Genomic DNA, 27,891 nt, shown 5'->3' on the forward strand with positions numbered 1-27,891 from the left:
AAGCTGTTTGTTTGTCCCTCTGTTGTCCACCCTGGGCTTGCCTTGTGCCTGGCGTCCAGGGTGATTTCCCTTCACAACGACCACTGCCGCTCTTGCATTAGTATTTTCACTGCTGTGAGAGTAGCATTCAAGGGTGTACTGTGTTTAGTTGCTTGCTCCTCAACGGGCCTCATTATGCAGGGAATGGGAAAGACCGAGAGAGGAGAGCAGGGCCGAGACATCGACCTGACATCGCTGAGATCCACCATGCCAGCCAGCGGGCCCCTTCAGGTTAGTATACTTAAAAAGGCAGAAAAACTTATAAATAACTATAGATGAATTGCTTATTTTATTAAGCAAAAGCATTGCCTTCCTATCTGCCTTCCTTTTATTTCACCCTCTTCCTTAGTTCCTATTTCCCTCACTCTTTAATCTGACTTTTTTCTTAGTCCTGAGAGTTTGTTACTCTGAATCATTGCTTCTATCTTGGCTTTACCACAAAGCTGTGGTATGTTCTGCCTGTGTGAGAGCTGAGGATCAAAAGGCTGCCCTGTGGTTCTCTTGGTTAGGTTAAGTGCCTGTACTCGATCCCAAGACTAAGACACAACTACAGCATCCATCAAATATCAATTAGGGCCTGGGTGCAAAGGTTAATAATACCTTTTAAAGTAGCTGTGGGTCAAAGAAACAGGTATGCACGAATATAGAGATAGAAAAGGGGTCGTAGTATAATTGGAGTTTTTAGAGGTTGCATTTATTTTTTGATATTCCCATACTTTACACACGAATTTAAGCTACATTTAGTTTATTCACAAATATTTTGGATTTTATTCAAAAAGATTGAAGCTTCTTTTTTCAAATAATCATCTGCCTCAATTTCACAGAAGTTATAGATATTTACATAACTGTTCCTGGTGTCTTCTGCTGGTCTGTAATAGAGGTAACAGGGTTCCTCCACATCAACCAGCAGAGCTATCAGTTACTGGCACAGTATTTTTAGCTACACAGTCTCCAGTGAACAAAGTGGGATTACTTAAGACAAGCTGTGTGTGTTTGTGTGCATGAGTGTGTGTGAGACAGTGATAGATGTGGAAGACAGGGTATTTGCTCAGTTCATCAGCATATGTAAATGTCCATATTACATATAAATTTATTGTATATACATCATTTTGGTATGTAAATGATGTGTGTAAAATTCTCAATGAGATAAGCAGAATTCTGGATCTTAAATAAAGTGCTGTTTGCTTCTTTTTGTACATACATTTTTGGAAATGCATGCTTTTTCAACGCAGACAGTAAATGTCCTTTTCGGTGACCCCCTACTGTTATCACATTAGCGACAACTTTATTCTATCTCATAGGTTATCTGCCTGCTAACCACATCCAAATGTAGCATGAATGCTTGTACTGTTTATTCATAAAACTGAGATTCATAACACACTCTTTGACTTTTCACCAGTTCTGTTTTGATAAGTCGTAATCTGATAACAGTTAAACAGAGAACAATGTTACAGTTTATTGAAATGGTATTCAGCATATCTGTAGCACGGGTTATGAATATGAATGAATGTGAATATATTAGCAGCAACTAATAAGACAGGAAGGCTTGAAGAGAGAGAAGAAAAAGACTTGTTTGGATAAGCTGAGAACCTGTACAGTACCATTTGGCCACGTTCTGCCACTATAGTGACTCCAGTGATAATAACATCACTTTAATGTATATCTGCAGATGTCAAGTCCTCCCCGGAACTATTCATTTGAACCATAGTGGCATAATTATATGATGACAGACACAAGGAGGGAAATGTGGGATCTTCAGTAAAGCAGAAACAAGTTTACCAAAGCATGCGTGCACATGAATGCGTGTTTAAGGAAGCGTGTGTTTAAGAACTCACTCTTTCAGCACAATATGCATCCCGTATGTTATGCCAGCTCAAACTTGTGGTCTGTGTGTATATGACTAATGCTAATGCCTTTATTCATGTCATATGTATTTGTTGTGTTGTGCCAACAGCCAGTTTAAAATCAAAACACTTGCATCAAGGTACTTTATACTTTACAGTATTCTAGTAAATACCCCAACAATCAGATTAAATTTTCTGTGCAAGCACTTTGTGACTGTGGGAAAGAAAAGCTCTCTTTTAACAGGGGAAAATAACCAGCGAAACCAGGCTCAGCGAGTTGCAGTCGTCAGCAGCGACAAGAGCAAAAAATTGCATCATTGAATTGAATAATGAAAAATGTTGGCAAATAAGGGTTGTCAGATATACACACAGTGCTTTTAGTGTTTACGGAGCAAACATCTGACCATCATCTGAATTTGTCTCAAGACACACTCAGAATATCTTTGTCATGTGATTAAAAAAATAGCTATAAATTGAGCTTGATATAGGCAGTAGGTGGTCATCCATGTAGTCACCTGTCCAGGCTTTACCTCACCTCCTGCTCAGTGTCATCTAGAATAATAATAATGTATACTTTATTGATCCCCGTGGGGAAATTACTTGTTTTTCTCTGCATTTGACCCATTCACTCAGTGAAGCAGTGGGCAGCCACTAAGCAAGCGCCCGGGGAGCAGTGAGTAGGGACGGTACCTTGCTCAGGATAGCCGTTCAGTGGATTCGAACCCCCGACCTTCCAATCATGGAGAAACTACTCTACCTACTGACCTATCCCTGCTCCTAGAATAGGCTCCAGGCCTCCATAATGTTATCCACAATAAGGTAGTAGAGCTGAGGAATTGCTGGGATCTTTTTGGTTGAGATTTAGATTCATATATGCTACTGTGGAATAAAACAGGACTGTTGATACAGAATTATTACCCAGAAGGATTTCTTGGTCTTTGAGTTCATGACATCGTCACAATATCCTGATATAATGCAGTAGCATAGCTTCAGAGTGAGAGCTTCCCCAAAGAGAAGCATATTATTTTCTGAAATTAGATCTATGAGGCTTTCATTCAGTGTCTCTGTGAGCCTGTCATGATGAATCTATTTCCATGGTGTGAAAGCTTTACACCTCTAAGTCACTCTCTATGTATAGAGCACAGCAAGAGGGTGTGGAGCGCCAATACAGAATTAGGAGGAATCACACGGCCTCTCCAAGCTTGGCACTCATGTTTCAAAGAAAGAGAATGACCACACTGTTCGAGGAGGATGGTCACAGTATGTTTAGTGATTAGAAAAAACCCTCTTATTTTTAGTGTTTGATTGTGAACAAGCTCTTAAGATTACTTGGAGAAATCAATAAAGTGAAAATAACCTTAAAGCAGACATTAAAGACTAGAATTTGGTGTAAACACTTAAAATGTTGCTGTTCTTCCAACACCATGGATCTCCTTGGTTACCAACATTGCTAAATTTTACACTTATAGATTAAACCTTCCATGCTTTTTCAAGGATTTCTAGCTTATTCAGTGGTGACATTCAGCTTTCATAGTGTTTTTACAGACATAGAAATGGCATCAATATCTTAGTGTGAGGACATAATGCAAAAAGTGAAAATTGAAACACAGGCATAAGAATTATTTCAGAGAAGTGTAAAATCATGTGAGCAAGCCTGAGCTGGCCATCAACTGACTTTGGTAGATGTCAGGAAAGAAAGGTCACTTCAGAGCAAGTCTTGCACGCCAATCACAGAAAATAGTAGTAATATACATATTAGTTTACCAAAGATTAAATATAATAAGGGAGGTCTGCATGTGTCTTATATAGTACTATGAAAAATTCTTGAGTCACCCTAGTAGGTGCGACAGTTTATTAAAACGTGCAAACGTACATAAAATACATTATCTAAGGCAAAAACAGGTTTTACAACTAGCTTGAAAGTCAATATTTGGTATGATCACCTTTATTCTTCAACTCAGCCTTGCCTCTTCTAGGCAAGCCTCCTTTGATTTCTTGAAGTAGTCTTCAGAAGTGATTCTCCAGACTTCTTGAACATCTTTCAAAGGTCTTTTTTGGACGTTGGCTTCCTTTTGTTCCATTCTCTGCCGAGATGATCTGACACTGCTTACACAATGTCGAGGTCCAGGCTCAACATTATTCACATGGCTGATAGGATTCCCTTGTGTGTTCTTCTGTCCAGGTGCGACTTTACTGCCCTGGCAGTGTGCTTGGGGTCATTATCATGCTGAAAAAGGAACATCCTGCCAATCAGACACTTTCAGATACTTTCCATGATATTGCGTGGTGAATCGAATTCTGACCATATTCTTCTGCATTCATTCCAGGTTTTGTAACTTGGCATACCTCAGCTTTTTCTCCCTGTTTTTTTTCCTTAAGAATGGCCTCTTGGCAACCACCCTTCCACTGAGACCTTTTCTGAGGCTGTGGTGAACAGTAGATGAATCATCTGAAGGGTCAGATGCATCTCTCAAGTCCTGTGTCAGGTCTTTGCTGGATTTTCCCCCCCTATTTCTTAAGGACATGACTTTCAGATACGGTTCATCTGCTGTAGATTTTTTTTTTAGGCCTGTCACCTCTTCTTTTGTCCTCCACTTGACTAGTTTGCTTAAGTCCTAGACAATAACTCTTTGGGAAAACTCCTTGTTGACTCATAAATACTGTTTTACACCTGTCAGACTGTGTTATCTTGAGATTTTTAGATTCAACTAAAGAAAAAAAATTGTGACAGGCTATTAACAAAGTTCCTGAAGATAAAGTTCTTTGTTAGATAAGTTGCTTCATTAGGTTGTCTGTTACACTGGTTTAGTAAACACAAAATCATTCATCTGACAATGATCAGGTCCAAGAACTGGACTGAAAACGCGTGGAAAAGCAGCAAATATATATATAAAAAAGATGAGAGCTATTGCTCAAGACCACATTAAAAATTCCAGGAAAGTCTGGCTTCTTCAAAACAAAATATGCAGAGTGTACATTACTGTAGTGTCTATATAACAAGGACTATATCACAAAACTTTGTTTTTGCTTTGTCTTTCTTGTTTCTTGAGCTATGCATCACATCAGTTCAATTTTATTTATATAGTGCCAAATCACAGCAATAACTTATTGGGGAGATCTACATTTATTTGCACAAGTGTCTTCCTTATGGGCTCAAAAAGCAAGAACCCATCATAGTTGGGTTAAAGCTAGGTTAAATACTACGAGTACACAGTTGATTAGAAATGTAAATCAGTATAATGGCCTCTAAAGTTATGGAAACACAAGTCTGTGTGCATGTCTGTGATTGTGCGTGTAACCACCTCTTGGCCCCTACATGGCAAATGTTACATTCTGAGTGTAGGTGTGAAGTATGAGAGTGCATGCATGTCTCTGTAATTCTAGGAACCGTCATCTGACGCCCGGCCGAGCCTCATCTTTAACTGAAATGGAATGACTGTTGTTGTTTAATGACTCGTGTTGTGTAATAGGTGTAACCAAACTGTGGGTCACATTCTTTTCCATTGTATATGTGTGCAAGTAGAGTGTACAATAGAGTGTGAGTAGCTTGTAATTACATGGTACAGCACAGAATATGTGACAACTTTGTCCAAAGCGACTTGTTTTTAAAAAGCTTATTACATGGTGCATCAGCAACGATTTGTCAGTTGCAATAGGGTAGATAACAGATAGAAGATAACAGATTAGGAAATTTTTTTAGCAAGATAATTTTTATAAACCACATTTTTTGAAGTTTAAATGGCATTGTCATAGATGAAGGTTAATCTATAAATGAACTATACCACCAGTTTCAGAGATGACACGCAATCATTGTTTTTGTCGTCATAACCTTGAATATCCAGGCCTCTCTTATCTCTTGCTACTTATTATCAGAGACCTTTTCTGGGAGACATAAAAAAATCTAAATTTAGTTATAAAACTGTAGAATTAAATGTGAACGTGAAAGCGTTTGTTAATCACAGACATCTAACCAAAAACCCAATTTAAAAACTCTCTTTAAAATAAGGGAACTAGAGGTGAAAAATTCTAATGTCTGGGTTCAAACATGGCCGTTTTGGTAGTTTGCTGGTTTGGGTGTCAGACTATGCAATGCTCAGAACATTTTTAAAATAAGATCTCAGATTTTACAGATCTTACTTAGCATGATAATTGTTAAAGTTCATGACCAAACAAGTAGAAAAAACTGAACAAGTATGGCTTGTTTTAAAGGGTTACCAGGGGAATGCCTCTCCTCTCTTAAAAAGACAGGACTTTGCAAAGCTGCATCTGAGCAAATCACAAGACATCAGTTACAGTATTCTTGGCCATAATGCACAGCATTACAAACACAGCATATCAGCAGAAACAACTCTTACCACCTGTCAGCATGGTGTGATGATTTGAGGGGGGATGATTTGAGCTTGTTTTGTAGCCACAGGACCTGGGCTCCTTGCAGTCATTGAGTCAACCATGTGAGGACATTTGTTCAGCTGCTAAAGCAGTCAAATGATATCCTACAATAACAGGGAAAAATAACTCATTGTTTATTTACTTTCCCAGAACAAGATCAAACCCAGTTCAAAAAGAGACTCCTGTAGAAGCCAATGGTTTATTCAGTGTTTTCATGCAGGACCATTTCCAAAATTGCTTCTGTTACAAGGATATATTCCTTCTCCAAGGTCAAGGAAAAAACGTGCGGCTAAGCAGAGCTTCCGGTGCTGTTTGTCTATCTGTCAGCACGATTGTGCAACAACTATTAAGCCAAATTTTTATTAAATTTGGCAGCAATGGAACTTGGACAAAGAGAGAACTAATTAAATTCTGATGCAGATCTAGATTGCATTTGTATGTTCTTCTGTGTGGAGTTTGTATGTTCTCCCAGTGCTTGTGTGGGTTCTCTCTGGGTACTCCTGCTTCCCACAGTCCAAAGGCATTCTTGTTAACTGGTTATTCTAAATTAGCTGCAGGTGTGAATGTGGATGTGAATTGTTGTTGACGTGTCCAGGGTTATCCCTCTTCTTAAAATATGACAGCTGGGAAAGACTCCAGCCGCTCCCCCTCCTGCATGGACCAGAATTGGAGAAGTGGTTAAGAAGATGGATGGATGGATGGATGGATGGATGGATGGATGGACCTTGATAGAGGATATGAAGAAATGCAACAGACCAATTTTATATTTCACTGTAGTTTAACAGTAATAATAGTACACACTGAATCCTTGGTTATGGGTTTCAAACTAGTGTCGGAAAATCATAAAATAAATTAATCTAATTGGTCTTCATTTCCTCAGATACCAGGTGTACTAGAAAATGCTGGTGTTTGCTCTTGTCACATTTGGCTGAGACTAGATTAGCAGCATGGCCTGGACACAAAACAGTGAAGCAGCTGTATTATGCAAATGTCTTACATAGTTGGTAGCCTTCAGGGGTAACTAAACATGTAATCACTCGTATTGTATAAGCCCCGATTCCAATAAGTTGAGACATTGTGAAAATATAAAGAAAAAAGAATGCAATGATTTGCAGCTCTCATAGACCAATGCTTTAGTTTACACAGCAAGCCAACCCGATTTACTTTAGTTAAGACAAAGACTGTTATTAAGACACTTAAAATACAAAAAGTATATTTTAAACTTGAGTAAATTTTAACCACTTTTTATTACAGTCCTAGTACTTCTACTTTGGAAGCCAAACCATCTTGTGTCTCACCAATTTCTCATATGCAGGAAAAAGTGATGCAAATAAGCTGTTTATAAAATGGCATTGCAAACGATTCAGCAGCCGTGTTTTTTGTTCGTGAGAGTAATACCTTTGGCGTTGACATTAGCCTTTGTGACTTTGCTATATAAAACACTATAAGAAAGAGAAACAACCTGAAAGCAGGATATGGGCCCATTATCTGCATATCTGCTTTGATCGTCTACCACTGAAAATATTATTTGAATTAGAAAATACATCATACTTGTCCTTGTCTGTGTGATTTACCACCATCCTTTTCTGTCTTTCCCTCATCTTTTTCTTCCATTTTTCCTTGTTACCCTATTCCTCCTTTCATTTCTCTCTATTCTTGTTCTTCCTCTCTTCTCTGTCCAGGGGGGATACTGTGTTTTCTTTTCATTTTGCAGGGGAAATGACAGATAACTCAGTTTGAATCTAAAACAGTTCTAAAAGGAGCCATGCCCAATTTTTGTGTGCGAGCGTGCATGTGTGCATGAGTTCGTTTGTGTGTGTGTGTGAGAAAAGGTTCTCTCAAAAGCGTTAAAGAGAGTATGTGTACAAAAAAAAGGGCAAGATGAGTGATACCAGATGAAACTTTAGATCCAACTGCATATAAACAATTAAATTATCACACAAGGACCAGTTGGTCTGTCTCCTGTTTTGTTCTATTCCCTAAACCCACAATTATAGTGTCACACTGAAAAAAGGCAGATGTACGGCACAAGTGTTCTCATGACACACACAAGTCCACCGTTTTACTTCCACTTCAGTGGGATTTAAAGTCTTTGTATATTAGGACTCGTCTGTTTTGACATATTTCATGAAGACATTGTTTGTCAAAGTAACCAACAAGCATCTTTAAAAATTTGAGCAGATTTTTACATGAGAAATAAATCATTAATAGGAGCTTTAAGGCCAAGAGTTTCGTGACAGACTTTTGTTCTTCATCCACTTGTTCCAGTCATAGTTGCCAAGAAAAAGCAGGAACCCCCCCCCCCCCAATGCCGAGGGTTCCCTGCAGGGACAGTAACTCACAGTAACTAAGTCATGCATGCACACACAGAGATGAACATAAATCAGAGATGAACACCAGGCTTATAAATCCGTACGCCAGTCTTCTCACAGGCTCTGTGTACACACCCTTCTCATAAAAACATTTTCGAGGAATTATGTATTGCTTCTCTGCAGCATTTACAACTATATTCAACTATATTTGAGCTGCCTGCAGCCTGCACGATGTGTGCTGTGCTCAAATTGTTGCCACATAAATATAGAGATACCCACATATGCACAGATCTGTGAAAAAGCATTAACGTAAAAATAGGCATAAAAACAACATATGCAATACTTAAGAGGCTGCATGTGGTAGGGATTGTGATGAACAAAGCCTTTGTGTTTATTGATGCACAGTGAACCAGAACCTTTCATCTAATTATCGCAGAAGATTGCGAATAAACATATTTCCCCAAAAGGCTGAGCTATTTCTTTAAGAGAGGGAAGTGATAGAAAACACATGAGAAAGCAAGAAGTAGGACTGAAGGGCGATGCAGCTTGGCATGTAGAGAAAAAGAAAAAGTAATTCGGGCCATGCAAACACACATAGAGAATCTGATTTCATCTTTGTTGATGAAATGCATGGCTGTGTGCCGGGCTGCTGGCCAGGGCGGCGCATGTGTCTGCGTGAGCATGTGTGTGTTTATGTTAATTGAGGGTTGAAGTAGAGGTAAATACAGACCTCTCTTTATCTGTGTTTTCCTTTCCTCCAGCATGAGTAGTAGGTCACTGGACTGGACAAAGTTTGTGTGGGAAAAACACCCAGCCCTGAATGTTTCTGGTCAAGCTTGTATGGCTGCCAGTTTGTTTGTGTTCATACGTGCTACTGTCAGAGGTGTGTGCAGAGTTAAGAGTCCCAGTGAGATAGGGTTCTTTGTCTGCACTTATTTGAATCAAAACAATGGAAAAATACAACTCTAAAGTGACTCTTAATAAACATTTCAATCGAGGATAGATCAGACGTTTAATAACTCTATACTTCACCTCCTCCTCTTCAGCTATATTAGGGTTTAGTTGTCTTCTAACCCACCTTTTAGATTATAAATCCTGCAACTTTATTGTTATTCGTTTTCTCATTACTCACCTAGCATTGGCACTACCACGTCTTCAAATATGAAACTGGCATTTTTTTTTGGGCTTGTTTGTTTTTCTTTGTTAGAATTAGCTAATTTTGCAGCGTCCTTGGAAATGCGACTTGATAAATATCTTGGATATTCAAAGCGTGACAGAAACAATGAACCCATGGAATTCTATAATTGCACAGTATAGATACGAAAGATTCTTTTGAATCTATAGTACAAAAGTTTATTTTGCCTGCTCTATTATTTACAAGAGGACACCACAGTTCATACAATTGATTTAACGCCAAAGGAATTTGTGTCTCCTCCAGGGACCGAATTGGGAATCTTGTCAGTCAATTGTAAACCATACATTAAGAAAAACAAAACATCTTTTAAGAAACTCACAAAAATAGTTGAAGCTGAGTTAAAAGGCTTGAGCACTGTGTAAAATTGTTAACCAACACAGGGCAATTAAAAATATCAATGAAAAAGAAAGATGTTGTATTAACAAAATTGATGGATAAACTTACACTCAGTCAACCAAGTGATTTCTTATACATGATAATCTGAAAATGCTGGTTGAGTCTGCACCTATTCAACTTGCCTGTTTTCTTCAGCTGGACACAGCAGGACAATAATGTTTGATGGGAGACAAACATGAAAATCGACCTGTGCTACAGACTTTAGTGGAATCCAAGGCAAGCAAAGTTAATTCTGCTTCCAGAGGTCAGAGCCAATTGTTGCCACAAGGTAGCTGTAATCTAGAGGATGTAACAAACAGGCAACGAAAGAAGCTTACGGAACAGAAAACTCATTAAGAATGAGGATGAGAGATCACTTTCATTGTATTTTTAAGTCATGTCTAGATTTCAATGGACAAGCACTGCTCATCTTGCTTGCCCCAGTGGAACACTGTCAGGGCAAAGCAAGGCAAACAATAGCAGTCATGCATTAATAGGCAACACACAAACCTCCACCTCTAGTATATTGTTCATTTATTTCTCAACTGTAGAGTGCTATGTACCCAGCACCAAATGACAGACAGACAGAGCTGCCACTTATTGGTGGACATACTGTAGTAGTTAGTTTCTAAAGGGTGAGCTACTTTTGCCAAGCATAGAGGTCAAAAACAGCATACATGTAGAGTTAAGGTTATTAAATGAATCAAAGCAAATAAGTTCTTATGTTGCTCTGCATCTTTGAATAGTTACATAGTCAACAATTTACCTGGATTAGCTAGTCCAGCGGTCTCAAACCCCCGGGCCACGGACTGGTGCCGGTCCATGAGTCATTTGGTACCGGGCCGCGAGAGTTGAGGCTCGGGTGTGACATGTATAGTTTTCAGGGTTTTTATCATTAACTCGGTTTCCCTGGGTCTTTTCCCGTGTTGTAGTTGTGTGTCTTATTTTGAAAGAAATATTTACACGTTACCATAGCGACCAGAGAGCATTAAGGGGCAAAGAGGAGGATGTTACTCTCAATGCTGTTGTCGTATTTCAGGAGGACGCTGCAAATAAAGTTACACAACTACACAGTGAATTCACGTTTATTATTATATTTACAAAATACCACCGTTTTTATCTTGGTCATATCATTTTATTTTGTTGTATTTATCCGCAATCCGGTCTGTGAAAATATTGTCTGACATTAAACTTGTCCATGGTACAAAAAAGTTCGGGGACTGCTGAGCTAGTTTACATTTCGTCCAAGTGGGAAAATGGTTCTGAGGACAGGAGGTGACTTCATTTTTTTTGTTTAGATTTGTTTATGTTTGGTTGATTTTTCAATTGTACACAAATTTGGTGATTTGATAGGATATTAGGACGACTTCAAGCTCTGTTTAAACAACTCTTGTTTTAGTTTGTAATGCAGTACATTGTTGTGAGGTCATATAATTATCTGTGCTTAAAGAAAAAAACTGGGGGCAGGAAAGCAGTGATTCAGGGAAAGAACGAAAGTGCAGGCGGCAGGCAAGGGTCAGTCTTACCTCATCCAGGCTCTGTCACTGATGCCCCTTGGTGTATGTGGTGCTCATGGGACTATTGTTGAGCTCAGCCCTATGAGATCATGCTAAGTGTGAAACAAAGGCACCCACTTAATAACTGTTGTCTGTGTAAAGCCACGAGTCAATGCAACTGTTATGATATTCTCTTACCGCTAGGAAAACTGTTTTTTATTAAGCAGTTATGTAGTTTTCCCAAAAATATTCCACATTTAAATGTTTTAAAGCTGCAGACTTTAGGTTTTACTGTTAATAAATTAGTTATACACATGTTGATTTTATGCTCCTTTAAAGCATACAATGTAGGCATTTTCTTCCACTCTAAACTGTTTTAACAAGCACATTGCTGTGCTCCTATTTGTTTTATTAAAAAAAAAATGCTCATAACCACACACATTAGATTTCCTGGGATATTTATTGTTTTTTTTCTCCACATAAGTTTACTCTGAACAAACATATATATCACATTTATGATCCTTAGAGGACCTAAATAAATTCCCAGACTGGTGTTTGGTCACTTATGTGTGTGTGTGTGTGTGTGTGTGTGTGTGTGTGTGTGTGTGTGTGTGTGTGTGTGTGTGCTTAAAGAATATCCTTCAAAACCAACTGAAACTTTGACCTCTTCACTGACAGCAAACATCCATAACTTCTTGAACCCAGCCATAAATCCTCTTCACACACACACACACACACACACACACACACACACACACACACACATACATACGGGTCTATGTGGTATGGCGGGACTATACTACGTCAATCCGCCCGGTGGTGGTTTAAGTGGACTACCCTTTTGAAAGGACTTAGAGCCAAGGGAGCGAGGTTAAAGTGTTCGAAAAAATCTGAAAAAAATTTGGGTCACTTCAGACCTCATACACTCCCTATAGAAGTCTAGATACACTGATACACACCAACCAGACTCTATTGTGTTTTCTGGAGACATTGTCCACTTGACAACAATGTGTTTTATGAGGTCCAAAAAAAACAATATTGGGTCTTTAAAGGGACAATGATGTAATATGTAAATAGCTCATCATTACCATGAATACACATCTGACAGGACACAGGATTACTGGAACATCATTTTATTAGTGTTCTTGGATCTGAACATTAATTTTAACCATAAATAAAAAAAGAAATCTATGGACAAAAATGCCCACGCTTCCCACAGAAATATAAAAATATAGAAAACAGAAAAATTAAAAACATTTAAAATGAATTTTAATAGTTTAAAGGTAAATATTAAGGGGAGAAAATATGCATTTATAATTTTTTATTTTAAATATAACCCGTCAAAAAAAACCCTAAATAAATTAAATGTAAAAATTATGAAATACAAACTACTTCTGTATTTAACAAGAACTTTTTTTTCTTTAAACAGAACATCAGTGTTAACAACAATTGGCAATCTGACCAAGATGTAAAACCACAGCTCTCTAAACAGTTATTTTAGTTCATTTTTTTCTGCCTTTTTGCAGTTAATCCTCTGTTTCTTACAAAATCTCTTATGTTTTGAACTGTTCTTCCTGCCAACACCGGATCTTCTACCAATTTGCAATGACTGCATTCATTTTTGGTGGCTAGTTTCCCTTTGTTTATGTGGTCTTTAAAATGCCTCATCACTGCAGCAACCTCAGCCTTGGACCACATGTTTTTGGGAGCTCTTCGGGAATTGTGGGATTGAGCAGCATTTTTCTCTGGAAGATATATAAAGTAGTAGTAGTTAAAACAAACAAAAAACCAAACAAAAAAAACAAAAAACATTTGGTGGTTAAAAGAATGGATGCTACCCTGTACTAACTTCTGAAATGTGTTGCTACCATCAATATCAAAACGAGCTAAAATTCTCTTTGAAAATTTATCAAATTTCTAAAATGAGACATTTAGTGTTCCGCTGTGAATAAAAGACTGAATAAAAAGTTGAATAAAAGTCTCTTGATGCATGCTCAATCATCCAGGTAAGTAAATCCCAAAACGTTGATTCTGTTAATCTGGACGTAGCGTTTTCAGTGGGAGAAACATTTTGTCACTCATCCAAGTGACTTTTTGCCACCACTCTGCAGTTTGCCATATGTTGCAAAGTGATGAAACAATAATAAGCTTAGAGAACCAACTGCACCCCTTACCTTCAGAGGGAGCAGCAGTCTCACTTGCTGCAGGCATTGTGAGTGGTCCTTCATCTGCTGATTACACAATTTGATTAAGTTTTAATATTTGTAACAAACATTTTATCCACAGAAACCAAGCTAGTGGTAACTTACCACAATCTACAGTGTCTTGGAGCTGCGCTGTGTTTGTGGAATCAGCTACTGCATGTACAGGCTCACTGGTGCCACACGCCAACATTGTGAGTGCTGTGTCATCATCATCTGATTCACTCTCACTGTCCTTTGTTTCAGCATCACTTAATGCAATTTCATCTGAGAAATTGTGGGAAAACCCCCCCAAAAAACCAAACACAAACCCCCCAAAAACCTCACATTAACAACGAGATATGACAAAATACAGAACAAATACTGGAAATTATAGTACATAGTTTTACTATTTAAGGCCACCACTCTGCAGTTTGCCAAATGTTGCAAAGTGATGAAACAATAGACTTCAAGAACCTTAAATCATGGACATTTAACAGAATGGTCTGTGCTTTTAGGTTTTAATTCGGTTGATAAAGCATAATATTCAACTACTGCCCTAATATTTGCTCCTTTCAATACAAACCTTCTATTTTGATCTCATCCAGTGATTTCCCCTGGATCTGGGAAAGTTGTCCTTTTTCCAGTGTTAAAAGCAGTTTGGAAATCTTGGCCAGCTGTGTTGTGGGAACTGGTAATCTGTAGAATTCGCGGTGAACGCGGATATCATGACCCAGGAAATCTGCAACCTGATCAAGTTCGTTGTTTTTCAAATTAAGGACTTGTGAGAGTGTGGCAACATGTTTTCTGAGCTGTGTCGATCTTAGATACTCAGGCTGCTTTGCTCCACACTGGTGTGCATGAACACGCAAGGAGTCCATTCCTCTGTAATGACTCATTGATCGGGGTCTTGCAAAGAGGTAGATATTAGTGGCACAAATACCACAGTCAGGCCTCCTACTAACCAGTAGTGACAGAGCATCCAGCATGCTTGGTGTTAGCAGAACTGGAACATTTCTGTCCCTTTTTCCCATTATTTCTATTCTACAGAAATAGTTACAGAGTCTCTGTTCCATTTCTGAGAGCCCCATGGCAACATCTGTGTGGAGTGCTGTTTTGTCTCTTTCAAGAAAACTTTTGAGGCGCATCTTTGAAACCTCTCCAGAACGTCTTCGGTTGAACACAATGATTTGTGAGAGTGTAACTTGTGCAAGTTGGGCATAATTCTGAGCTGTGGCTTCGTTCTCCAAGCTGCAAAAGGCACTTTCTGCAGATTTTTGAAGGTAGTGATGGAGAATCCGAACATCTTCTGTAAAGGGCAATGTTGATGGCTTGTTAAACTTTGCCTCACTCAATGTGTTCAAGGCACGGTGAGACACCATCTCAGACCATTTGGAGACATACAACTTCTTGAACGCATCAGTGGACTTGATTAGGGCTTCATCCTCTGTCATGAGGGCACGACAATGGATAATGTCAGACATTTTATGCAGTGTATGTCCCAGTTTCAGCGCAAGGCTTGGAGTTTTGTATGACAGTGTCTCTTCATCAAAACCTGAAACTTTCTTTACTGCTTGCACAACTCTCTGGAAATTAGCAGGCTTAATAGCTTCTTCCATGTTATGCACTGAGAATTCTGTGCGCAGACACAACAACAAACGTCCCGCTTCACGAAGCTTCTGTCGTATATAATCATACTTTGTAGGGTCTTGTCCATGTTTATTGTAGAGGGACTGGGCAAACTGAATAACAGTAAAGTCATTTCGCACAGCTGAGGCAATCTCATCTTGTTTCATAACAGCAAGAACCTTCCAGACTCCACTTGACACCTGCGGATAACACTGAGACTCCAGAGTTAAAGCCAGGCCGAGTACTTTGGTTCTTCCAGGTTCTTTATCCGTGTCATCTTTTGGTTTGTTAGGACATCTGCGGACATGTCTCCAAAGATCCTTGCGAACATACATCCCTTGACAATAAAAGCAATGAGCAAACTTTCCCTCTACTGCTTTAATCTTGGGTCTTCTCTTCACTTTCAGTGGTCCCACTCCACCATGCAAAACTGCAGCATTATGCTTAAAATTTCCCTTATTTCTCAATTTCTCTAACAGACTTTTACGCTCGTTTGAGTCTCTAGGCAGGGAAAATGCATGCACAACATCAGGAGCCGTTTTGTGCGTTTTCAGGTGGCGGGAAATTTTAGCTTGTGGTTTGCCACAAAAATAGCAGTAATTTCTTTTACTTAAAGTCATTTTTTCTGATTCAGTTTCGCAAAGCTCACTTTTATCTTGTGGCTTGTCCTTTGTCAAGTTGTGGATTAAATTCGTTGAATCTGATTGTTCATGCGCTTTGGAGATGTCATCTTGGCATAGCAGACCTTTTGATGTGCTTGGCAATAATGAGATGTCTTCATCTGAATCTTCATCATATGACTCTGAATCTGGCACATATTCTTCTTCTGATATGCTGTGGTTGCCATCATCATCGCTTGATATTTGATCCAGAACTGAATGTGGCAATCCATCCTCCCCTGAATATTCAGAAATTTCTTCTTTCTGGAATGTAAGAACAAAAGTTTTTTTAATTGATCAATACTTTAGACAGGTAAAAAATAAACTGAAAAAAAGTCAAGCCAAATATGAATGGGATACACACCTGTGTTGACTGGTGGCAATTCTGATTTGCCAATTTTGCAAGGCAAGATTTGTGCCAGACCCCTAAACAAACTGAAACACATTTTGATAGACTTAATTTAGCTTTGCAGTTCTATTTAAGTGAAGTAGTTTTTTGTCAAAGCATTGCAGTAATGTCAAATGCTGAAAAAACAAAAAAAAACAAAACTGTTCACATTAAGGATATTTTAATGACTACACATACACTGCTAATCCCCCTCCCCCCCCCAAAAAAGGACATCCCAGATGTGAATGAAGGAATTATTCTTATTAAATACTTTGTTCTTTAGGTAGTTGAGTGGCATGAAAGTGTGTAGTTGAATGTGTGTGGCCTCCAGATGCCTGTACGACTTCCCTACAATGCCTGGGCATGCTCGGGATGAGGTGGCGGATGGTCTCCTGAAGGATCTCCTCCAAGACCTGGACTAAAGCATCTGCCAACCCCTGGACAGTTTGTGGTGGATGGAGTGAGACATGATGTCCCAGATGTGCTCAATTGGATTCAGGTCTGGGGAACAGGCGGGCCAGTCCATAGCATCAATGCCTTTGTCATGGAGGAACTGCTGACATACTCCAGCCACATGAGGCCCAGTGTCGTCTCGCATTAGGTGGACCCCAGGGCCAAATGCACCAGCATGTGGTCTCACAAAGGGTCCGAGGACCTCATCTTGTTACCCAATGACAGTCAGGCTCTCTGGCAGGCACAGAAATGCCACCCCTCACCATTACTGACCCACTGCCAATATGATCATGCTGGAGGATGTTGCAGGCAGCAGAACATTCCCCACGGCATCTCCAGACTGTCACGTGCTCAGTTTGAACCTCCTTTCAGCTGTGAGGAGCATAGGGTGCCCGTGCTGAAGTTGCCAAACTTTGTGTTTTCTGGCAAATGCCAAACATCCTGCATGGTGTTGGACTGTAAGCTCAATCCCCACCTGTGGATGCTGGACCCTCAAGTCACCCTCATGAAGTCAGTTTCTGACCATTTGAGCAGACAGATGCACATTTGTGGCCTGTTTGAGGTCATTTTGCAGGGCTCCTCTTGTTCCTCCTTGCACAAAGGTGGAGGTAGCGGTCCTGCTGCTGGGTTGTTGCCCTCCTATGGCCTACTCCACATCCAGGTAGCACCTCCATGCTCTGGACACTACACTAACAGACACAGCAAACCTTCTTGCCACAGCTCACATTGATGTGCTACGCTAGATGAGCTGCACTACCTGAGCCCCTTGTGTGGGTTGTAGACTGTCTCATGCTACCACTAAAATGAAATCACCGCCAGCATTCAAAAGTGACCATAACATCAGCCAGAAAGCATAGGTGCTGAGAAGTGGTCTGTGGTCACCACCTGCAGAACCAAATTCTTTTGGACATTATGTATAAGAATTTCTGGAGTGGGATCACGCCTCTGTCTAACCATCTCCTTCCAGTTCTTATCTGTATAGGTTCCACTATTTCTGCAAGCTGTTCATTCTCGTTTACGTACCCCACCCTCCCTCCCCTTTTCAATTCTTTAACTTCTTCACTTCTATTTAGTACACGGGGATCTGCCAGGCCGGGGAGCCGTTGCCAGTCCCCTTCGAGGCCTTTCCCAAACCGCAGCTCAATTCATGTCCAAGTATCACCTTTACCTCCTAAAACGCTGTCAAACCTAAAATGAGGACGTGGGCCCAGCTAGTGAAATTGTTATTTATGGCTCACAATGAATACAAGAATATTCTTCGAGATCCACAAAACAGCCAAAATTCTGTTTTTCATTAAAATGTCATAGGAAATGTTTGATGAAATAACTTGAATATTTTTATTGTAGTAACTCTGGTAAACTTCTTCTTCTGTATCATCATGCCAAGTTTTTACTCGGCCACATTATTAGGTAGGCAAATATCTAATCAAGCAATCACATGACAGCAAATCAGTGCATTTAGGCTTGGAGACAACTTTCTGAATTAAAACTGAACATAGACCATGGAGAAGAAAGATGTTTTCACCATCCATTTTATTACACTTATCCTTATTAGGGCAATGGGAGGGGGCTGGAGCTACCTTAGGGTGAGAGGCAGGGTAAATCTAGGTACACAGACAACCATTCACATTTACACTTATGAGCAATTTGGAATTACCAATTACCCAGCCCCGCTAACAGAAAGGTGCCAGCAGTGGAGTCGAACTCAGGACCTTCTTTCAAACACTGCTGATCTGCTGGGATATTCAATAGTAATTCAAATAGCCACTCACTACAACCAAAGTATGCAGAAGAGCAGTTTTGAGCACACACCATGTTGAAACTTGAAGCAGATGGGCAGCAGCAGAAGTCCACACTGAGTAACATTCTTGTCAGCTAACAGGAACCAAGGCTACAATTCGCATAGACCAGGCTTGGCCAATTCCAGACCTCAAGGGCCGGTGTCCTGCAGGTTTTAGATATCACCCTGGGTCTACACACCTAAATCAAATGATTAGTTTAAATCAGCTGTGATGGATCAAGGACACATGGAAAACCTGCAGGACTCTCGAGGCCTGGGTTTGGACATCACTGGTATAGACAAACCACCCAAACTGTACAACAGAAGACTGGAATAAACTGACTCGTCTGATGAGCCTCAGTTTCTGTTAGTGTAAACAAAATTCAAGCTTGATCCTGCAACAGTTCAGGCTGGTAGTGGCAGTGTAATGGTGTTTTAGTATTTTTTCAATAATTCTGCATGAAAAAAAGAAAAAAAATCTTGGTTCTTCATGATGACGCTTGTCTCAGATCAGCTTTACAGCCTAAATGTGTCCAACTGTCCTAACCTCATCGAACTGCTTCTCCTAAACCTTGCTGCAAATAAGGACTTCTCTCCGTGTGTGAAACAACAGTTAAAAGAACTGTCTATCATTCAGTGTTAATAAATAAAGATAACTGCAGATTAAGAATGATAAAAGTGCAGTCAGTACATTTAGAGAGACATTACACTAAATGAACACACATGGTAAGTAAATCTGTATAGCCCACTCCAATGTTTTGGTTGTGGTGTGCGTCTATGTGTGTGTGTGTTTGTGTGTGTGTGGGTGTGTGTGTTTTGGCAGCACTCCCAAGGCTGATGTTGATAAAGTGCGACCACGAGTCCCCAAAGGAGAAAAAAATGGAAAAATGCCAGTGTACAGGCATATTTTTTCCCCATCTTGCTCTTTCCAATGCTGCATATTTTTTCTCACTTCCTCACTACCCACCCTGTGCTTCTCTCTCTTTCTGTGCTCTCTCTCCTAACTCTTACCAAGTTTCTGTCTCTCTCTCTCTCTCTCTCTTACACACACACTTAAACACAGAAAAGCTGCGGTACATGTGCTCATGGTGTTTTGACAGTCTTACAGTTCTGGGAATTGCCGAGTAGTTTCTCGGAGATCTACGCAGTCTGGATGAAAATGTACCAGAGGATGAAATCAAGCTTTGAGCACTAAAGTACACCACAGGCACTATTTTGATGAAAATCACAACATTATGACAGATAAACTGCCAACCACAGAAACATTTCAAGACTTTATATCCTGGGATTGGTAAACATCTGGATAAAGTGCAATGTAAAGTATATTCAAAAATACCGAGTAAAAACAGAGCTACTTTTTCCTCATTGGTGAAAGGACAGTTTGTTTTGGTTTGCGGCACTTGAACCGAAATGTCAGCATCAACAGCTTGCTCGAGAAACTGCAGCAGCACAGTTATGAGAAGCCACAGACCTCATATGAACAGTGTCAGTGAAAGCTATTTGCTACCAAAGCGCACCTTGCAAATCGCCGTCTCCATGCAGAAGGAACACATCCAGAACTTGTGGAGTGAAAGGAAAGGAAGAGGATGTAAACACAATGGCTACGCTAGCAGCAGTTGTGGTCAGAATGCAAGGAAGACACCTAAACATGTGACCTTTAAGAACGCTGTGTTTACATCCTTCAGAGTGCACCTACTCTACAACTTCTGGAGCGTTTCCATATGTTCACTGAGCCAGCAAACTGGCAAAACAGCGTGATAGCGACTGCTGCCAGGCTTTTACGATCATCCAAACATTTCTGTGTTCTGACCACCTCATCAAAAGCGGACAAATCTGAAACCAGCTTCACTTATTTTAAAGGTGTGTTGAAAGAGAGAGTAAGCAATGTGAGCCCTGCTTACTTTTGCACGGCAGCACATCTGGCAAAGGCCTGTGTGGTGTGGGTGTGCTGGCTCTTGGCTTTTGCAGAGCTACAAACATTTCAGTTCAGAAGATTGCTTTGTTCAGATTCATTGTTGGGTTTAAGATAATAAACAAGTGGTTACGTTTATGGAATTATGTTTTAAAAAGGACAGGCTATTAACAGCTTTCTCTTGGGTTGAAGTCCAATGCTGCAGGGCATTCACCCCCCCCCCCCCCCCCCCGAGCCTAAATTATGCCATTACTTATAAAAATAGGAACAGGTTTTGCTATTGTTATGATTTCCACATGATTTATTATGTATTTTGTGGCATGGCAACAAAACACACCACATTTATTCAATAACAGATAATTTCCACTAGAGGGTGTCAAAACCAGTGTTTATTACTGCATAGCATTACAGCACTGGGTTTGTGGCTTGACCGTGGCCATGTCATGCTTTACCATGATCTATGCAATAGTTTTTGCCTGTGATAGATTATAATAGTAATATCATCCTGAGAGGAAGAGATGAGCCTGATGAAGATGGTTTATATATATAACCAACAAAAGATCATCACATTGAAGACTAACTGCTTCCTAAAAGCATTCGCTCAACACATTGCTCAGAGGTTTTGGTCCATATTGACATGATGTTATCACACAGCTGCTACTACAGGTAGCATACATGATACAAGCCAGGATCAAGCACCGCTTGCATGTTGTTTACATCAGCAGAAATACATCAGCAGAAATTGACACTCATCCAACCACTTAATATTTTTCAAATCTTCTGCTGTCCCAGTTTTGGTGGATTGTCCTTGCACACTGTAGCCTCGGCTTCCTTTTTTTTAGTTCACTCTGTGTGGTCTTCTGCTGCTGTAGCCTATCTGCTAGAGTTGGTCTCTGTCTCGAGACCACTTTTACGTGGTCTTGGTCTCGCTGTCTCGGTCTTGCTGTCTCAGAGCGACATAGTGGTCGGGAGATTTGGAGTCAACAGTATCCATGACACACAGCATAACGTTCGATAATGTGTCATGCGCAAAAGCATCAGCTCTAAGAGCCGTGCTTAGAGAGTGCTTTGTAGTGAATCAGAAGAGTCGACTCCCATTGAGCGAGAGCCGGCTCCTCACTTCATTTCCTTTCGCTGCTCAGCTCTCACACAGTGGCTCAGCTATGCTCCAATTCCTCCATATTGTGGCCAATCACATGCGAGGATATAGGATAATATCATTATGTCAAAAACAGAGAGGGTGAGAGACGTGACAGTCAAGTGGAGCGTGCGTCTGTCCTCTCAGTAAGTGAGTGACTCAGTAGACAGCGGTGAGGAGGGCTGTGCGAGTGCATCGCAAAAACACATAAATATGCCTGACACCCGTAAACGAAGCAGCATCTGGCTGCAGTTTAAAGACTTTTAAGTCTCTGTCTCAGTCTTGGTCTCATCTCGACTTTGTCTTGGTCTTGACTCCGACTGTCTTGGTCTTGGTTTAGGCAGTCTTGACTACTGTCTGCTTCAAGGTTCAACATTGTGTGAGTGTTCAGAGATGCTCTTCCGCATACCGTGGTTGTAACGAGTGGTTATTTGAGTTACTGTTGCCTTTCTGTAAGTCACTACCATGTAACTTGCTGGTTGCATTAAAGGCCATTTAAACCTAATGAAAGGCCTTGTGAGTGTGTCTATAAAGTCAGATACTTGCTATAACCCTTCTTAATGCACATGTATATGGAATATACATGGCTTAAAAGCTGAAATTAATATCAGTCGCAATTGGTTGGTGATTATAAAAACAGACGCGGCGCAAACAGAGGAGCTGAAGTGTTAACAATTGCTGCACATGTACAATGTCAGCGCTGTTTATTTTGGAGCAGCAAAGCACATTAAAGCACAGTGAGGTCATGAGGTGCAATGTGCCCTTAGTGTGAATATGACTGACTTCATTTATGTGATCTATGTCTTCCCTAAGTGCATTTCTCTTTCTATGCAGGCTGAAGAAAAACAGATTTATGGTACACATGCATACACACAGCCATCCATTTGCGAACAGAGCACTTTAGTATATAGATAAGTCTTATGTAATCCAATATGTGCATCTGCAGTCTGTGTTCTATAGCAGGACAATTAGATCTAGAAAATTTTAGCCCTTTATATGTGCTGTGAGTCATACAGTAACGTAATGATGCCTCGTGTTTTCATTTCTTCTCATCTCACTGCACACGCTCACTATTGCTACCTTTATAAAGATGGTAATGCACATTCTAAGCTCTCCAAATAGTGTAATAGTGTAATTAAAACCTGAACCTTAAAACCAAATCCAAACCTCTGAATAGTCCTTTAAAGGAAAGGAAAGACCACTCAATCTGTCCTCGCCTTAATGGTTTAAATCTCAAATAGGTCCTCATAGCAATGATTATTCAAGTAAACACAGACACACACACAGACACACACACACACACCGTTTTTATTGCCAAATTGCCAAAACCACGAAACCAGGCCGATTCTTCCTTTTCTAGTCAAACTCATCTCCTGCTGCTCTACCAAATCATTGTCCTGGGGAGATAAGAAGATTTGCAGTAACACAGAAGCACAGAAAACCGTACATCAACACACATGCACACAATTTCAATTTATGAAACATGAGCCACAAACTGCCTAATGCTCTTCTTCTCTTGCAGTTCTCAAACAGTTAATTTGTCTGTTAATAGATTGCATAGAGTATCAGATGAACTCAATATACCAACTTTCCCACTCATCATATCTCTGGTTTTCCTTTGGTTGCAAATATTGAATATGATAAATAATATAATAGATTATTCTGTAACCGTATCCTTGGTCTGTACTGCCCTCTTGTGGCCAGTTACTTGTTAGAGAAAATGATGTTCAGTACAGTATTTGTCTTAGCTCTTTATATTTGTTGATTAATTGTTTGGGGGTGAGATGAGTGTTTGAACGCTACTGAGTTAAATTTTTAATAATTTCTGATAACTTTAAAAGAAGATCATTTTAAGGAATCCAATTCAGTGTTGTTTAAATAGCACCAATTCATGACAACAGTTATCTGAAAACGTTTTGTATTACAAGGTAAGATCCCTGCTGCATTATAATGGATGGAATGAGTTTAAATGTAGTTTGTAAAAAGCATGGCTTGGTATTTAGTAACCAAATGACTGAATATTTGGGACTGCATTTTGCCATCAGTATCTTACACTCTTATACTTCTACTTACTTGAAAAGAAGTGTGTGGATACAAATTGTAAGATAACCCACTTGAAATCTGTGTCTCTCTATTGCAGGGTGGTTCAGCCTCCAACCTGAACATGAACCTGTATGCTACTAAGAAAACAGCAGCTGAAGGCATGCTGGACATCGCCTTGTTCCTGGCTAACATTACACACATGAAGACAGTCATTGAACAGGGTGCAGGCTACAGGTACAATATATGTACATATGAAGAAGGCAAAACCGTAATTGTTTACCTGTGAGCTGTTTCTCAATGATCACATTTATGTTTGCCAAAAATATTATCTATTCACTATCCTTTTGTTTGCATTGCATTTCCTTTTCGTTTCTAGGTATTACGCCGCTGTTCTGACGCTCATTTCCTTTTCCCTGGCTCTTCAGATAGTGGCTGGAATCCTGATCATCATAATCGGTAGGCATTATAGATTTAGGCTGGACATCTTCTGACTCAGAAATCCATCTTCCATGTTTTTAACCCATCATATTAACACACTAATTTACTGACACTTGTTTGTAGTCAAATACAGCTAGTGCAGGTTTAAAGGTAGTGGCTTTAGGTATAAAATCCATAAGCAATCTAATGCATTTTATATGCAAGAACTGCAGAAACACGATGGTTCCCTGCACTTTATGCTCTCGTTTTGTTGCTATTTTTGGTATGTGTTTGTATATGTGCATTGCAGCCCGGCGAGACCTCAATGAAGAAGCCAACCAGAAGCGCCTGGACAGCCTGAACAACACCCTAACCATCACCATCTTCCTCGTCTTTGTCACCAACATCTTCATCACTGTCTTCGGGATGGAACGTACTGGCCTCTTTGCCAGGATGCATTTCTGACTGTGTAACGTAGGCAATGGTTCTAGTATGTACACCTGTTTAGAAAGTAAGAACAGATTCTGACCCACATAACTAGGTTGTGGTCACACAAGCACACAATCATAACACATGCCAGTGTAACCTATTGTCCAACTCACTAACTAATCAACTATATTACTATTGTATTGTTTAGTTCAGTATGGATGGATTGGGCCAGCGGACCAACTAGATGTGTGTGTCTGTCTCTGTTTTTTCTGTCTGCATGGTTGTGTTCTGGTTATGTGTGTGTGCAATGTATGTATGCATTTTCCATTTGTGTGTATGTGTGAGTGCAGCTCGACTGGAGCTGACCCGCCTCCCTTCTTGTCAGCGGTGCTTGAACTTCTTGAACAATCTAATTACCGGCATCATCTGCCTCACTTTCATTATCAACATTATTAAATCGGCCTTTGGGACACAGCGCAGCTGCTTGCTGCGATGGTTATTTCAGCGCTTTATTCTATGAGACAGATTAAGCAGACAAATGTATGTACATTGATAAACATAAACATTTGATTAATGTTGCTGATGAAATGTTGAACTTTGCACACACCAAATTTGGCCACAAAGTAGTCCCCTTTAACATTCATTCATCCACAGCCACTGAACAAACAGCTATTACTGTAGCATAATAGCTGTTTGTTCAGTGGCTGTGGATGAATGAATGTTTTTAAAAGGTATACACACTTTACAGTCAAAGATTGCTTCAACATTCAGTCTTAGAGCTAAGTGGGAGCAAGCTCTCAGTCATGCCAGTAAAGTTAAGTTGATTTTTAAATATACTCATTAGCTTACTTGCTAGCAGTGAGCAGCTTCTGTTCGAAGGAGCAGGGCTAACTTTTCCCTCCTGCGCAATCTTTGAGCTCTATCCTTTGCGGTTTACCATTATAAAACACACAGATTTATGGTATATATATTAAAATAAGCTGCTTGCACAGACTATATATAAAAGGTGGGTGTAAAAAACCTAAGTGACTTATTTGTTAGACAAAAATAAGTTGAGAAAGTGGAGCACTAAGATGCTAGCCAATGCGAGCAAGTTTGGCTAGCTAGCTGGTTCTGTAAGCCCAGTCTTTTTTTTACATTTTTCCTGTGATCGATAATTTCCTGATAGTCACGGACTGCTCTCTAAGACTATGTGACTGAGAGCTTATTCATTCGACCCTACCTTGTCACACTTTCAAAATGGAGACAAATGACATCACATGGTTTGCTGTTAAGTTCAATGCAAAACCTCAGTAGAGCCCAAACGTTATTTTGTTACCAGGACGTACATTGGGCATTTTAACAAGGAAGTCTTACAGGACTGGTGTACTTTTTGAGCTAGCGTCACAGTGCCAGTTTCTGCAATGGGCACAACACAGAGCTTGCTCATCAATCCAAACTTTGGTTTAATCCTGTTCAGTTTTTATGTTTTACAGTGAAATCTGAACCAGTCAAACTCACATAGACTACAAAGAGGATGGAGGGCAGCATGAGTGATGAGCCAACAATATTGCCGTTGTTTGGATTACTGAACGTTTGTATGTATGGGTTAACTGTGAGAGTGGTGGTTGTGTTTGAAATGTTTGAAATTGTGTGTTTGTGTGTCTGTCTGTGTGCATGTGTGTGCATGTTGCAGCCCGCAGGGACCTTAACGTGGTGTCCAATCAGAAACGACTCGACTACCTGAACAACGTTGCTACAGGCATCATCTTCGCCACCACAGTGATTAACTTCTTCATCAGCTTCTTCGGCTCCAAGAGGACCGGATTCTTCCGCTGGCTGTTGGCTCGACTCCACTTTTGAGACACACAAAACTATGAAAATATATCCAAGTCATGCACAGACCCACCAACATGCTTTGCAGCAGTATTTCATCTGTGCAGTAGCATGACACATTGGCCTAAGACAAAGTTGGAAAACAATCCCATGTGTTCAAACATTGCATCTTAATTCCTATTCAGACACTTGTCAAATTTCTCACACTGTAATCGAACTAAAATATTTTTAACTTTAACCAGCTGTCATTTAAACATGCATGGTTTTATTTGCTCCAATGACATGCTTGTGCAAATATTGTACTTTTTTATTGTAGATGTCTCTACTTTTTCTGTGCATTTTACATGTATTCTTCCCTTCTTTTATGTGCCTAATCGGTAAAAGTGTAAAGCTTGTTTTGATTTTAAATATACATCTTATTTTAAAACATCTTTGACATCAGAAAAATAGAAAAAAAAATATGAAATGGATAAATATCTTTGTGAATAAAAAGCTAAATAAAATGAGTGATTATAAAGAAAGCTATACTTGGCTTATTGTATTTTTACTGAACATTGTTATTTTGGGCCTGCATCTATACTATTCTTTTGGCAGATTAAAAATATATATATAAGGCATTTTGGTCAAAAGAAATGTGTCATCATCTGGTCTCATGCCTGTTTTTCCTCTATTGTGTTTTTGTGCGTGTGTGTGCGACACAGGCCGTCGGAACCTGAACAATTCCACTCTACAAAAGCGTCTGGACTACCTGAACAACATAACCACCATTATAGTCTTCATCACCTCAGGCATCAATTTGTTCATCAGTACCTTTGCCATGAAGAGCACTGGATACTTCCCGTGGCTTATGATGCGCATTCACTGATATACACATTCACATGTGTAAACTATTGCACTTTTAGAGTTGCGCCACCATAAAAGCATGCTTGCAACAGCTTAAAATGTACGTTTGTTCATACTAGAGAGTTTTTCATGCAGGTTTTGGGCATTTCATGGGTAACTGACTGCGCACACATCCATTTTAACAGATTTGTATGCATTCCTTACATGTAACATGTATAGTCCCCAGTTTGTTGAGCTCTAACTCTAGCAGAACACACAAGACTCATTCTTCTTTGTCATGTTTCTAAACAGTGAAATCAAAATATGTGAAAACAATTTCCCTCTCAGTGACTTACACTAAAGATCACACTTTATTTGAATGCAATAAAAGCTCTAATTTACTGTTTGGGCTCTTTTTTTCCACAATGCCTTCATCTAATGGGGCCAGCTAGTGACCAGACGGGGGAAATGGACAAGGGAATATATTTCCAGATGTTATCAGATATGTAAAACAGGTTTATGGAGCTTTCTTAAGAAGATAATAAAGTCTGATTATATGTGTGCAATACTAGCACG

At 39.8% G+C, this 27,891-nt stretch overlaps 2 protein-coding genes across 11 annotated transcripts; one reads left to right on the forward strand and one right to left on the reverse strand.

Annotated features, from left to right (window-relative positions):
• On the forward strand, positions 1-27,717 carry LOC113009090 (ninjurin-2-like). 9 transcript variants are annotated; one of them, XM_026147179.1, is made up of 5 exons: positions 1-270; positions 23,930-24,066; positions 24,209-24,288; positions 25,029-25,218; positions 26,354-26,417. In XM_026147179.1, exons 1-4 carry the CDS (start codon positions 175-177, stop codon positions 25,196-25,198), a joined length of 483 nt encoding a protein of 160 aa, XP_026002964.1. In that variant the 5' UTR covers positions 1-174; the 3' UTR covers positions 25,199-25,218; positions 26,354-26,417. The 9 variants fall into 9 exon arrangements, with proteins under 9 accessions (XP_026002964.1, XP_026002963.1, XP_026002967.1 ...); XM_026147182.1 differs by lacking the exons at positions 25,029-25,218; positions 26,354-26,417 and adding exons at positions 24,560-24,739; positions 27,195-27,717 and having other exon boundaries at positions 2-270; XM_026147184.1 differs by lacking the exons at positions 25,029-25,218; positions 26,354-26,417 and adding exons at positions 24,560-24,723; positions 27,195-27,717 and having other exon boundaries at positions 2-270.
• Positions 12,993-17,848, reverse strand: LOC113009089 (uncharacterized). Of its 2 annotated transcripts, none has more exons than XM_026147177.1 (5): positions 16,483-17,848; positions 14,417-16,382; positions 13,960-14,118; positions 13,825-13,878; positions 12,993-13,395 (listed from the first exon to the last, which is right to left on the reverse strand). In XM_026147177.1, the coding sequence occupies exons 2-5, from the start codon at positions 16,077-16,079 to the stop codon at positions 13,148-13,150; spliced, it is 2,124 nt and encodes a 707-aa protein (XP_026002962.1). In that variant the 5' UTR covers positions 16,080-16,382; positions 16,483-17,848; the 3' UTR covers positions 12,993-13,147. The 2 variants fall into 2 exon arrangements, with proteins under 2 accessions (XP_026002962.1, XP_026002961.1); XM_026147176.1 differs by having other exon boundaries at positions 13,825-13,881.
• Positions 27,718-27,891: the final 174 nt, after the last annotated feature.

This window comes from Astatotilapia calliptera, chromosome 17, assembly GCF_900246225.1.
Source record: "Astatotilapia calliptera chromosome 17, fAstCal1.2, whole genome shotgun sequence".
Taxonomy (NCBI): Eukaryota; Metazoa; Chordata; class Actinopteri; order Cichliformes; family Cichlidae; genus Astatotilapia; species Astatotilapia calliptera.